The sequence below is a fragment of the Typopeltis vanoorti genome, chromosome 6 (genome assembly GCF_054136105.1).
Source record: "Typopeltis vanoorti isolate ZY-2024b chromosome 6, IOZ_Tvanoo_1.0, whole genome shotgun sequence".
Classification (NCBI taxonomy): Eukaryota; Metazoa; Arthropoda; class Arachnida; order Uropygi; family Thelyphonidae; genus Typopeltis; species Typopeltis vanoorti.
Genome location: NC_143554.1, coordinates 133,409,384 through 133,423,014, shown reverse-complemented (window position 1 = coordinate 133,423,014; position 13,631 = coordinate 133,409,384). Strand labels below are relative to the sequence as shown.

The 13,631-nt window shown below is 35.9% G+C and overlaps 1 protein-coding gene across 1 annotated transcript in view; it reads right to left on the bottom strand.

The window, feature by feature from the left end:
• Xpc (DNA repair protein complementing XP-C cells homolog) overlaps positions 1-13,631 on the bottom strand; it is a 233,422-nt gene that overhangs the window by 64,026 nt on the left and 155,765 nt on the right. Inside the window, exon 9 of the mRNA XM_090394599.1 lies at positions 8,362-10,560. Within this exon, the coding sequence (XP_090250725.1) occupies positions 8,362-10,560 (2,199 nt within the window). The remainder of the gene's footprint in view (positions 1-8,361; positions 10,561-13,631) is intronic.

Sequence of the window (13,631 nt, the reverse complement as noted above, 5' to 3'; positions counted from 1 at the left end):
ACCATCCAGGTTAAAAAAAATAAAAATAAATAAAAAAAAAAAAAGTTCATTTTGAAATAGTAATCCAAATGATAGTCTTAGAAAGTTTGAAAAAAATAAAATAAATAAAATAAAAGTAATAAATATTAATTTGGTCTTAGGATGACTGTCTCCCAAATCTTTGGTAGATTTATACAGCCATACTTGTTAAGGTTTGGAGTATGTTTTAAGGCTTCTGTTGATTCCAGGAACAACCTTTCCGACTTGTAGAAGCTTCTGTGCATTACTTTTGTTTCTTTCCAATTGATCCTGTGTACAGGGGTATCCAAAATGTGGTCTGTCGGGTCTGGCAGACCATGCTTTGGATATCCCCTACACACCATCAATTGGAAAAAAACAAAAGTACTGCACAGAAGCTTTTACAAGTCAGAGAGGTTGTTCCTGGAATCAACAGAAGCCTTGAAACATACTCCAAACCTGAACAAGTTATATAAATCTACCAAAGATTTGGGAGACAGTCATCCTAAGACCAAATTAATATTTATTACTTTTATTTATTTTTTTTTTTTTTCAAACTTTCTAAGACTATCATTTGGACTACTATTTCAAAACTTTGAACTTTTTTTCTTTTTTTTTAACCTACATGGCGCCATATTAGGACTTTAGTCTTGTGTTGTACACTGCAATTACTTATACTAGCCCCACTGTTACACTGGATTGTGGTTGTCTTGCATTTGTAACAAACTTTGTGTTGTGTGCTCTGAAGATGCTGGATATAATACCAGTGAAATATTAGCTTTTAAGTTAATAAATAGTTATTTTCTTATCCATCTGTGTTCATATCATACCATGAAATCTATTACAACATATGAGATATCTAGTAAGTACATCAATCAAAAATACTTTACATTTTTAACATAAATATGAATTTCATCACAAGTGCCAATTATATGGTTATGAAACCAAAACCAACAAAATTCTAATAATACAAGAGCAAACTATTATCGTTATTATTACCCAAGACCCGTTGGAGTCAAAGACTCATCTGGGAGATGTCCTTTTTATCATATACACAGTTTCATACTGTGCTTTAAATACACTCAAATTCTCTACAGACACCACACTCGCAGGCAAGGCATTCCAATCATTCACAACTCTGCATGAAAAAAACCTGCCTCTCACTCCCCTACTCACACCCTCTTTATACAGTTTCCAGGGATGACCTCTGGTTCTACCCTGATCTCCCACTATTTTCTGTAGAACCTCTCCAGCATTAATCCTATAACAACCCCTTACCAACTTGTAGGTCTCTATCATATCTCCCCTCTTCCTCCTGTCCACCAGACTCTGCAAATTATATCTTCTCAATCTTTCCTCATACTCAATATTCCAGAGGTTAGAAACTACCTTAGTCAGTCGCCTCTGGACCCTTTCCAACATCTCTCATCCTTCTGTAAACCAGGTGAACAAATCTGGGTACAATAGTCCATATGTGACCTAATCAAAGCCTTATACAATGGAACAAGAATCTCCCTACTTCTACAAGTCAGTGTTCTCTGCATCATTCCAGAAGCCTTTGTTTTGTCTTCACAATTTTGGCTATGTGTCCCCTAAATTTCAGATCCTTATCCACTATCACCCCCAAATCTCTTATTTCCTCCACCTCCAACAATATATCCTCACCAAGCATAAATTCTGCATCCCATCTTTGTTTTCCAAATTTTAAAACCTTACAATTTGCAACATTGAACTCACATCCCCCATTCCCAATCACTCAATTTATTCAAGTCTTCTTGTAAGGCCACAACATCTCTACTCTTCATGGTTCGTCCCAACTTTGCATCATCTGCAAACAACTGAATATCTCCATCCAAATCTTCACAACTTGTTGATACCTATCAGATAGCCAGTCTCCAATCCAATGCACCAATCTAACATCCAACCTCATCTGCTCTAGTTTGACTATCAACTTATCATGCGGTAATATATCAAAAGCCTTCAAAATCTAAGTATATTACTGTGTATATATCCTTCTCCTCTGTCCAAGGAAGCAGTGACCCTTATTGTAATAAGTAAGTAGATTAAGTTAAGGGGATAATAAATCCCTCATTATTTTAAAGCCGGATACAAAACTCGGAGATTGAAATCTATCGCAATCTAAGAGTTTCATGCTGAAGAACTATCAGCGTGTCCAAGCGTAAGTCAACACCTGGGTAGTACAACACTAGGGCAACTCGGAGCAAAGGTGGAGCAAGATCCATCACTATCCTTAATATTTTCTCATAATGTAAAACGCAGCTCCTAGGAGATGTATTACTGTTTTACATTATGAGGAGAGGTCACTACCCAGACCGGTTTCAACCTTTATTGAGGTCTCATCAGTGAGTAGGTAGACCTGGAATACCAAGGTTTAAGTGAACCGAACTTATATCTACTTATAATCTACTTACTTCGATAAAGAGCCTCTTGGCTCTTTATCAAAGTAAGTAGATTACTAAAATATGACCTCCCTTTAGCAAATCCATGCTGTCCATCAAAGATAATACCATTGTTGTCAACCCAATTCTGGATCCTAGTTCTCACAAGCTTCTCCAACAACACCTGACAAACAGATAGGCCTATAGTTTGATGCTTGAGTTCTATCACCTGCTTTATGAAGTGGCACAATCTTGCTTTCCTTTCACTCCTTAGGAACTTGACCAAGTGCAAGACTCGTATTAAAAAAATATGTCAAGGCCAGCGTCAACTCCCTGGTACATTCCTTCAGAATACATGGTGATATATTATGAAGTCCCACAGCCTTATTTACATCTAGTTTGCTCTCCCCATACACCTCTTGCTCACTTACAGTCATTCTCTCCTCCCTATCATTAACTGCTCTCAATCTCTTCATGAAGTCACATTTACAAGATTGAAAGACCTTTATGAACTACTTATTAAGTATCTCTATAAAAAGATTCACAATTGTAAATTATGACTATTTTGATAATAGCCTTGGGCCTGCTATCTCTGACTGCCTAACAACAGAATTTCACTGCAACCCCCCCCCCCCTTTCAGGCTCTAAAAGTTAGATAGGACTAAAATGATCTTGTCTACTTCCCATGAGAATAAAAATACTTTAGTAGGTAATAATAACTTACAATTATATCTCGAGCACAAAAATTTTAGCTCTATATAAAGTAGCCAATTGAATTTTTATTGTTAAAATTGTTTATAATTACATAAATTTACATTTTCCTATTGAGAATATTAATTTTAAGTTCAAATGTAATTAAATGAATTTTATTTTATTTTAAAACATCAATTTTTAATTACAAATAATTTTTATACTCAATAAAAAAGTACATAAAAATTAAAACTTCTTCATCAGGTGAAAGAGATTTGATATATTAATACTACAACTATTAAAAGAACATAAATTATTAAATATGTGCAACATTTGTCATTTTGGTGTACTAATATATTAGTGCAGAAGAATCGAAATTTCACAAACCCTTCCCATGTTTTTTCATAACTCCCATTCCATGAATGATTGCAGACCTATATAGTGTTGTGGGTGCTCTAAGAGTTTTTTGATTTTTTAAAAATTTAATTTATTTTTTACATAATCCAGAAACCCTTCTATCTACAGACCAAACATGGAACATTTTCAAGCCACTTCAGTCCCCTGACAAGAAGGATGATGTCTTACACAAAACAATGAATTAATCTTCCATGTTTTTAAAGACATTACAGACATCCATACTCATGGCAGGATTTGAACCTGCACAGCCTGTTGGGTGAAGAGCAAGTACATTAAACAATTGATCAACTATGCTGGCAAGTACACCAATGACGTACATAACATAAATAAATCCTTTTCCATTACATCATGTCCAGCTTAGCAAAAAGAGAATGGATGATGAAAAGATGATAAGGGGCAGAGTTTAGACATGGAGACTCAATACAATTATTAAAGATCTCATTAATACCAGGAGAGAAGGAACCAGTCCATGCAGAATCTGGTAGTTTGACAGAATTTAATAATACTTTCAACTCTCATTACAGCAAACTTATAAGAAGAACCACAGAAATAGTTTGTTATGGTGAATCTCTTTTGCTGTGAGGAAATGGTAAGGATGGTTTTAGTTATTATCATTATTATAAGATATCTCCATTGACCCAAAACCAACAATTAGGCTATGTCATTCATGAAGTCTTTGCAGTTTGGAGTCGCACAAAACCAAAACTCTACTCATTTCTACATAAAATCAATACCCTGCATTCTCTCAAGTTCACTCATATCAAGTTCACACTAGAAAAAGAATAATCAAATGGTAATATTTCCTTTCTTAATGTACACATCCAGCATAAACAAGATGAATTTCCACTTCTGTCTACCAAAAACCAATTTTTTAAGGTTATTATATCCATAATACATCTGTTCACCATCCATCTCAAAAATATGGCATCATAAAATCTTTAGTATTCAGAGCACAAAAGATTTGTTCTGAAGAATCTCGAAAACAAGAATTAGAAATTATCAAAGAAACAGCCTTACTTCTTCTTTCACTATGCGTTATTCCTGCTACCTATGCAGGGTCTGCATGTTACTTAGATGCGACTTCCTATTAGTACCACTCCCAACCGACTTGTCGCCTGGTCTGCCACTTGGGGGATATATTTTTGACTGTAGCAGCGTATGTTCACGGGGCCGGTTTGCCTGCTTGCTGGATGAAAAATGCCAGATAAACTGGAGGAAAAAACCCTACTGTCCACGTCCAAGACCGGCTAACTTGGCTATGCCTGAGAAAGATCCTCAAGTTCCTCACATCTTCGATGGGAATTGAACCTGGAACACTCAATGGAAATAATCCAATAACAACCGAAAAAATAATTAATCACTCTCCTACAAATCAATCAAGAGAAGAAGAAAGCCACAGGACTCCTATACCATATATTAAAGAAATCTCTGAATGTTTGGCAAAAATTATGAAAAAATATCAACTCATTGCTGCCTATAAACTCATCAACCAAATTCACAACTTGATACCTTCTCCAAAAGACAAACTCTCACCAATGATGCCACCTGGAGTATACAACATACCATGTTCATGTAACTTGTCTTACTATGGACAAACAGGAAGATCTATAAATAAACGTATCTCTGAACATCAAGACCACATTTGTCTTATCAAACCTCGCAAATCTGGCATTGCACAACAAGGAATTGAAATGCTAACCACAGGATCCAATATCCAATCTCAAAATGCTAAGCTACTACATAGATCCATATATAAACAGGAACATTTATATAAAGAAAATGCTGAAGCCTTACTTCACAGACCTAATCTTAATCAGCACAACCGTCTCACTATTCCAAAAGTTTGGGAAATTGTTATCCTCAGTTGTATTAAATAATTTATCTGTTATATTTTAATTTAATTATTTAATTAAATTACTTATATATTATTATGTAATTAAATTTAATTACATGAACATGTAATTAAATTGTAATTACATGAACATGTAATTAAATGGTACGTTGTATATGCCAGGTGGCATCATTGGTGAGAGATTGTCTTTTGGAGAAGTTAGCAAGTTGTGAATTTGGTTGATGAGTTTATCATCAATGAGTTGATGATAAATAGCAATGAGTTGATATTTTTTCATAATTTTGCCAAACGTTCAGAGATTTCTGTAATATATGGTAAAGGAGTCCTATGGCCTTCTTCTTCTCTTGTCGGTCAATCTTGCCAACAAGAGAAGATTAGTGTATCTGCTCCAGCTAAAAGGCTGTGGGTTCGAATCCAGGCGTGGGCATGGATGTTTGTGATTGTCTGTGAAAATACTAGTGGTGGCAGTGGGCAGTAGATAGCGTTGGTGTAGATGATGATGATGGTAATTGTGGTTCGTTGTAGTTGGTGAATTAAGTGGTAGAGACAGAGAGTTGTCGAGAAAGTGCCCTCCCTCGATGAGTCCTTAGACTCCTTGGAGGTGTCACGTAATAATAATAATTAATTTTAATTTCAGCCCAGTAGTTTTAATTCATGAACATGCGACTGTATACATAGAGGGATTCCAATTTAAGCATGCACACTACTATTTTTTTAATTCAATTCCTATTGTTCTTCGATAATTATACTGATGATGTCTTATGATACATAAGATGAAATACTTACAGAATAAAAAAGTTATTTACTATGGCATACGTGTTATTCTATAGTTATGGATACTCCACAGGTTTCACTCTATATAAAAAAGCAAAACAAAACAATATATATATATAAAAGTCAAATTCACTCCATATATCAATAAACTGCACACCATTCCTCCTGCACAATCTTCTCATTGACTCATTAGCAATCATCATCTTTCTTCTCAACTCTGTCCTATCATACTGAGGCAGCAGACTCAATATCTCTACTTCCTTACTGTTCATTTTCACTACTTTCAACAATTCTTTTATATCATCTCTCATTGCACATTTCTCCCCTTTCAAATCATTTGTTCCTGCAAAACAACCAACTCCTTCATTTCTTCCTTCTGCAAATTAATAGCTTCACTAACATCCTTGATCTTTGACCCTGGAAAACATGCTTTGTCACTTTCTCAGGAAGTATATCCCTTATTATCTACTCTGAATACAATGCTTTTTCCTTGTTTCAAGTTTCTTGCACTTTCATACTTTCCCCATTCACTTTTTCTTTCATTCTCCCACCTGCTGTACCCCATGACAATAATTTCTCCAGTTTATCAAGTTCCCATTTTTTTCCTTTGAAGGTTGTTTGATATAGTGAGCAATTTGTTATAACAGTACTCATTATATAAGATTTATAGAGTCAACAACCACTTAGGATAAAAACTTTAATAATAATTAAAGTTTTTATCTCAAACAGTCATTGACTCCATAAATTGCATATAATGAGTGTTATCCATTTAATTTCAATGAATAAAAGGACATCTGACTCTATCAATGCCTGCTAAGAATTTTAATAACAAGGAGTACTGAGCTTATTTCAAAATTACTGAAATAACCGGTTGGATTATAGAATAATAATTCACTAAGGAATTTACACATTTCAATATATATGAGTGTATATATATATATATATATATATATATATACACTCATGAGCAGTTGAATTAGAGATACCTGCCGTGTTGGCGAAATGGTGCTGTGGTCGCCCAGCCGAATGGAATAGTGTCATGTGGCACATGACAGGGATGTCGTCAGACCTTGTACTGACGTCTGAGTAATAGTCGAGCACAGAATGGGGAAGACTTGAGATCTCAGCGAATTCAATTGCGGCCAGATAGTCGGAGCCAGACATTATGGGGCACTCCATCTCCGAAGTCATGCAGGCACTGGGCTTTTCACAGGCCACTGTGTCAAGAGTGTACCGTGAATACATGGAATCGGGTAAAACCACAGCCACCAGGGAAAACTGCCATGGTGTACAACATGTCGATGACAGGGGATGCTGTCAGCTAGCTCGAATGGTAACAGTGGATAGATGGGCCACAGTACCGCAGATCACTCGCCAATTCCATGCTGGACAACAACGACGTGTGAGCAGCCACACCATCTAGAACCATCTCCTCGCTATGGGGTACAGAAGCCACTGTCCGACTAGGGTATCTCTGCTCGCCGCAGGTCACAAGGCACAATGATTAGCATGGGCGCAGGAACACCGCCATTGGACCCTCGACACATGGAAAAAGGTCGCCTGGACTGATGAGTCGAGGTACACACTGATGGCAGGGTACGAGTGTGTCACCAAGCACATGAAGCGATGGATCCCTTGTGCCAGCAGGGTACAATTCAAGCCATGGTGGTATCCTCATATGGGGACTGTTTACGTGGGATGAAATGGGTCCCCTGGTACATCTACCATCGTCCCTCACCGGCGAACGATACAGGGACCTGCTGTCAGATCATGTGCACCCATTTCTGCACTTACAGCACCCTGCAGGAGACCTGTACCTACAGCAAGACAATGTACCAACCCACCACTCCTGAATTGTGGCCAAGTGGATGGATGAACACTCCACGGACATGAGGATGCTTGGCTGTCCCCCGAGGTTCCCTGACTTCAATCCTATTGAACACATCTGGGATGTTGTCGAGAGAGATATACGCGCCTTGGACCCTGCTCCGACCAATCTCCATGCATTGTAGGAGGCTGTGCAGCAGTCATGGATCAGTTTAGCTCCCCAATGCTTCCAGTGCCTTGTGGAGTCCATGCCACACCGCATTGCCGCCATCATCAAGACGAAAGGGGGGTGCTATCTGCTACTAGGCAGGTATCTCTAATTCAACTGCTCATGAGTGTATATATGCTGTTCAAAAATTGCAAAATAACTCTAAACTAATTTTATAAATACAGAAAATATCTTACTCGGATATAGTCTTTGGTAATGGCATTTTAATTAACATATTTTCCAACTGCTCATCTTCTTTTTTGTGTCTCTGAGTCTTACATGAAACAAACGGTAGTAAACTTTCTTCCCACCACTTCTGGTCTATTCTTGCTTTTCTAGTATAGGTTAACCACTTAGAAGAATATCTTTTTGTAACATCTTTGACATGACTGTTATTATCAAAAGCCAATACATAAGTAACAGGTTGAGCAACTTTTGATTCAATTTCATAAGGTTTGTCTATGAGGTTGTGAACACAGTCAACACAAATCCATGTTTCCGTTAATTTATGGTACGCTTCAAGCCAGTATTCACACTGTCCCTTTTGAATATCTGATATAGCTGGCACACTGTCCTCTGAATCTGGAGATAATACATTCCTATTTTGTTTTTTTGTGTGTTTTTTAGATGAATTAGTTTTGGTTACAGTTTCAGTAGAATGCCTCTGACGTTTTGAAAGCTGTTTCTGTGGAACATTCATAAAATCAGAATCACTTCCAGAATCGCTAGAATTACCCTTACTGTTATCAACAAGAAATTCCTCATCACTTTTGTCATTATCATCATCATCATTGATGGTATTAAGGTTCTTGAAGGATTGGGGCTTCGCAATTCTTTTTGGCCTTGAAGCATTAATGGTATTTTTATCTCCTATTTTTCGTTGCAATTTTTGTGGTCTTTTGTTATTCTTCCTGTTTTCTGCAGATTTTTCAGAAATCAGAATATCCAAATCCTCATTTTTCCTGTTACTTTCTAATTCTTTTAAACCATGATCACCTTTTTTTTCTATAATTTCAAGTTTTTCGTCATTATGTTTTGAGGTACCACATGATTTGATTCCTGTTTTATGTTTTGTAGCTTGCTTTTTTTTTCGATTTTTGCCCAGATTTTTTTCTTCATAATCACCTTTTTCTTTGAATATAACAGCATGATCTGACTCTTTATTCTGTGAAGATTTTCCATCTAGCTTTTCCTTTGCCAAAAGTAAGTTTTTTGGCTTAAGAGGTAGTGGATAAAGAGAAATACAAAGTCGGACATCTAAACCCAATGTTCTTCCAATAATAATAAGAATTAAATTGAGAAAACAAGCATTATATACTTTACATTCTTCAAATCCTTGTAAAAACCAGTTCAGTGATAAAGAAAATGGAACACTATTGTTATAAGTTTTCTCATATAGTATTAAGTTACGAAACCAAATGACAAGTTCCTCAAGATTATTTTTTGTGAGACACTGAGAGGAAAATTTTGAAATTTCAGGTGGAATAACAGAAAGAGCCAAGCATTTTAATAGTTCAGAGTTTAAAAAATTATTCAACTGTAACCCATGAGCCAGAAGACATAACAGATTAACTTTATGTATATTTAACTGAACATTTTTTTTAAAACGATTCAAGTGACGACGAATAACATCATTTATATCAAAAAGAGTTCTTTTCCGATTTTGTCTTACTGAAAAGGGAACATCAAGTGTGATTTCAACACCTTCTGAAGGAATCTCTGGTTTATAATCATTAAGGTTTGATTCCTCATTAATCTGTACTTCTTCCCATTCTGACTCACTGGCAGAGGAATTTTCTTTCTTAATTTCTACAAATTCTCCATATTCCGATTTGAGTTCAGGTAAATCAGTATTTTCTATTTTAGCAGGTGTTGTATCTACTACATCACAATCATTGCTTTTAATGTTAGAAGAAGAAGAATAAGTATATTTTTCTTGAACTGAAAAGTCACTACTATTGAAAGTAGTACTTGTGCAAGGATGTTCCATAAATGGAGGACAATCTTTAGTGTCACTTGCATTAAATGCTTCACTTTTTATTTCCTTAGACTTTTGAGAATTCATTTTAGCTTCACTTTTTATTTCCTTAGACTTTTGAGAATTCGTTTTAATAATCCTTCCTCTTCTTGTATTAAGCAGTTTCTTATCGACATTTTTCACCTTACCACCACAGACACTTTGTTTGAATTCATTTTCTTTTTTTGTTTGTACATGAGATGTTTTCTTCAATTTTGCTGGTGCTTTAGACTGTTTTGATCCTTTTCTCTGTCCACTTTTCTCTTCTTTGAAGCTTTTCTGAACAGATACATTGCAGGAACCTTTACTTTTTGTGATTTTGGATAGCTCATCTTCTTCCTGTGCTGTTTGCTTCCTCTTTCTTCTTGAAACCATGATCCTGAAATGAAGATGAATTTCTTTATTACTAATCAAGTAAATTCAAATAATTTTTTGGAAGCTATTAATAATAGCCTTTTATTATGATATCAGTAAGTCTGAAGAAAACAGAAAGTTTTCACTCAGAAAGAATTATACAAGACAAATTATATATATATATTCTTGCTTTAATCCTTTACCAAAGTGTGTGCAAAAAAAAAAAAAGTTTGTAGCAACTGATTGGAAATCAACAGTCTCATGTATGACTAATCCAGGCATGAAGATACTTTGGGCTTTTTTTTTTTTTTTTTATGTTGCTTCCACCCATGAAAAAGGATTTACCAATCTATAGTACATTATGTAGCATGGGTGATCCAAGGATTTTTTTTCTATTTTCATCAATTTCATATATGTATATATATATATATATATATATATTTTTTTTTTTTAATTTATTTTTTACATAGTCTAGCAACCCTGCTCTAGAGATCAAACATGAAAACTTTTTTAAGCCACATCAGGCATCCAATAACCAAGATGGTGGTCTCACACCAGGCAATGAAATTCATCTCCTACCTAGATACAATCACAAACATTCATGCCCACAGCAGGATTCAAAACAGCAGCCTGTTAGTTGGAGAGTGGGTATGCTAACCACTTGGCCGACCAGGCTGCCAAACTTTTTTTGTTTGCTCAAGCATTAGTAAAGGATTAAAAGAAAAATATAATTTTGCATATGTCATTAATCATTAAGTCTGATCACCAAATAATTATTTATTTAGTTGGACCAAGATATTACATGTTGCTTATAAACAGAGATGTATGCTATGCTTCTTTAATGAGGAAGTGATAGGAATAAGGGAAAAGAGGTGACAGCATTGACTGATTTGTCAAAATATTATCATTACCATCATCAAATTCCTGACATGTACCTGCAGGCACAAGATATTATTATTATTATTATTATTATTATATAAAGAGGGCGCTTTAGCAGCAAGCAGTCGCAAGCACGCTATTTCGATGCTCCCATATTTTAAGTTGCAAAGTAGATCTTTTCTTGTGAATTAAAATTTAAAGTACATCAGTGAACTCCGTTCTTCAAGACGAACATATAGATGTAAAAACTGTAAGTATCTGTTAAGTAATAAGTAAAATATAAGTATTCAAAGTTCGAAGTATACGTTGGTCAACTACGCGAGAAGAGAACAAAGGAGGACGCCATATTAGAAAATACAGCAAGATCGTCAAACAAGAAGTATGAAGTGCTACAAATGCCAAGAAGACCTAACGGGGAAGAAAACCACGTAACATGTAGGAACTGCCAAAGAAACATGCATTTTTTATGTTCAGGACTGTCCGAGACTACCTGGCAGCGAAAATCAAACAAGAATCGTGACGAGTGGAAGTGCCCCCATTGCAGAGATAACAAAGGAATGTCGCCTTCGACCGCAGGCGGAAAACAGCCAACGCAGAAAACAACCGCAGGCAGTAAACAGCTATCAACAACAGAGGGAATTAAAAACAAAGAAAACAACAACGGAAACCCAGGTGAGCCATCTTTAAATGCATTGCTAGAAAATAGATTACAAAACCTAAAAGACTGTTTAATCGATTTTGTTGGAGAACTATTTAAAAAACATACCGCACAAATTACAGAAAAATGTAACCAATACGAGGCATTTATTAAATTTAATAATGACTCGATAGAAGATATGTTACAGACCGTTAGAGAAATTAAAAACTGCGTCAAAGAGCTAACTGAAAGACAGCATAATTTAATTAAAGAGACAACGGACCTACGGCAAGAACTAAACTCTCTAAAGCAACAGTACGAGCTCTCAAACCAACAGCAGCACAAAAATGACCTCCTCATAAATGGTCTCCCAGAAATAGCTACGGAACCTCTAAGAGACACTGTAATACAACTAAGCCAAAAACTCGGCTCCCCCATTGAACCAAGAGACATCCAGTCAGTGCATCGGTTACCACAAAAAAGGAAAAGAGAAAATAATACCTGTCCTTCTCCCGTCGTAGTGCGACTCACCAACAGCCTAACAAAAACTACACTTATAAAAGCTAGCAGGATTAAAAATCCAGTAGTAAAGGATCTGAAAGGAGACCACGACAACACCCCAATATACTTGTCTGAATACCTTACTCCACACTATCAGAAAATATTCTACCAAGCAAGGAAAGTAAAAACAGAAAACAATTACCAGTTTATATGGATAAGAGACAGCAAAATATTCCTTAGAAAGACACAAGACTCAAAACCAATCGAAATAAAATCCGTAGATGACCTCAACAGGCTGTCACATTGAAAGGAATATTGACAACTCGTAAAGAAGGACCAGCACCCCAACCAACATGAATGCACACCATCAAGCAGACGTAATCACCCCGGAACATGATAATTGCCACATTCTGAAATCAATATCAGAATGGAAACAACTGACAATCCCCAAAAAAGGACTATCTATTCTCCACATCAACATCAGAAGCATTCAAAAATACTGGCTGACCCTGCAAGCTTATCTGAAGGAAGATATAGACGAAATAGACATTTTAATACTGACTGAAGTATCTACGACAAACGAAGAGGCATCCTCCTACCAAATGCCACACTTCCAACAACACAAACACTGCAGACAAACAAAACGAGGCGGTGGTATAATAATATTTACCAAACATAAACTAGAAGTAACAGAAATAAACTATAAATTAGAATACGCAGAAAACATATGCATCGAAATTAAAAACATCAAACAAGAAAACTCCCTGATATTAAACGCAATATACAGACCACCCAACTTAAGCACCACAAAATTCCTAGAAGAACTAAACAGATGGCTTTCAGCCACGAAAGTAGGCACCTCAAAATACTTGATAATAATAGGAGACATTAATATAAACATTAGGAACATAAATAACAACACAGAACAATACCTAGACCTATTATCGGCATATAACATAACCCCATCCATATAGTCGTATACACGAGAAGAGATAATCGGAAACACAACAACCTCAACCTGCATTGATCATATAAATATAAGGGCCCCTCCACACAGCAGCCGTCATAACATGCAAACT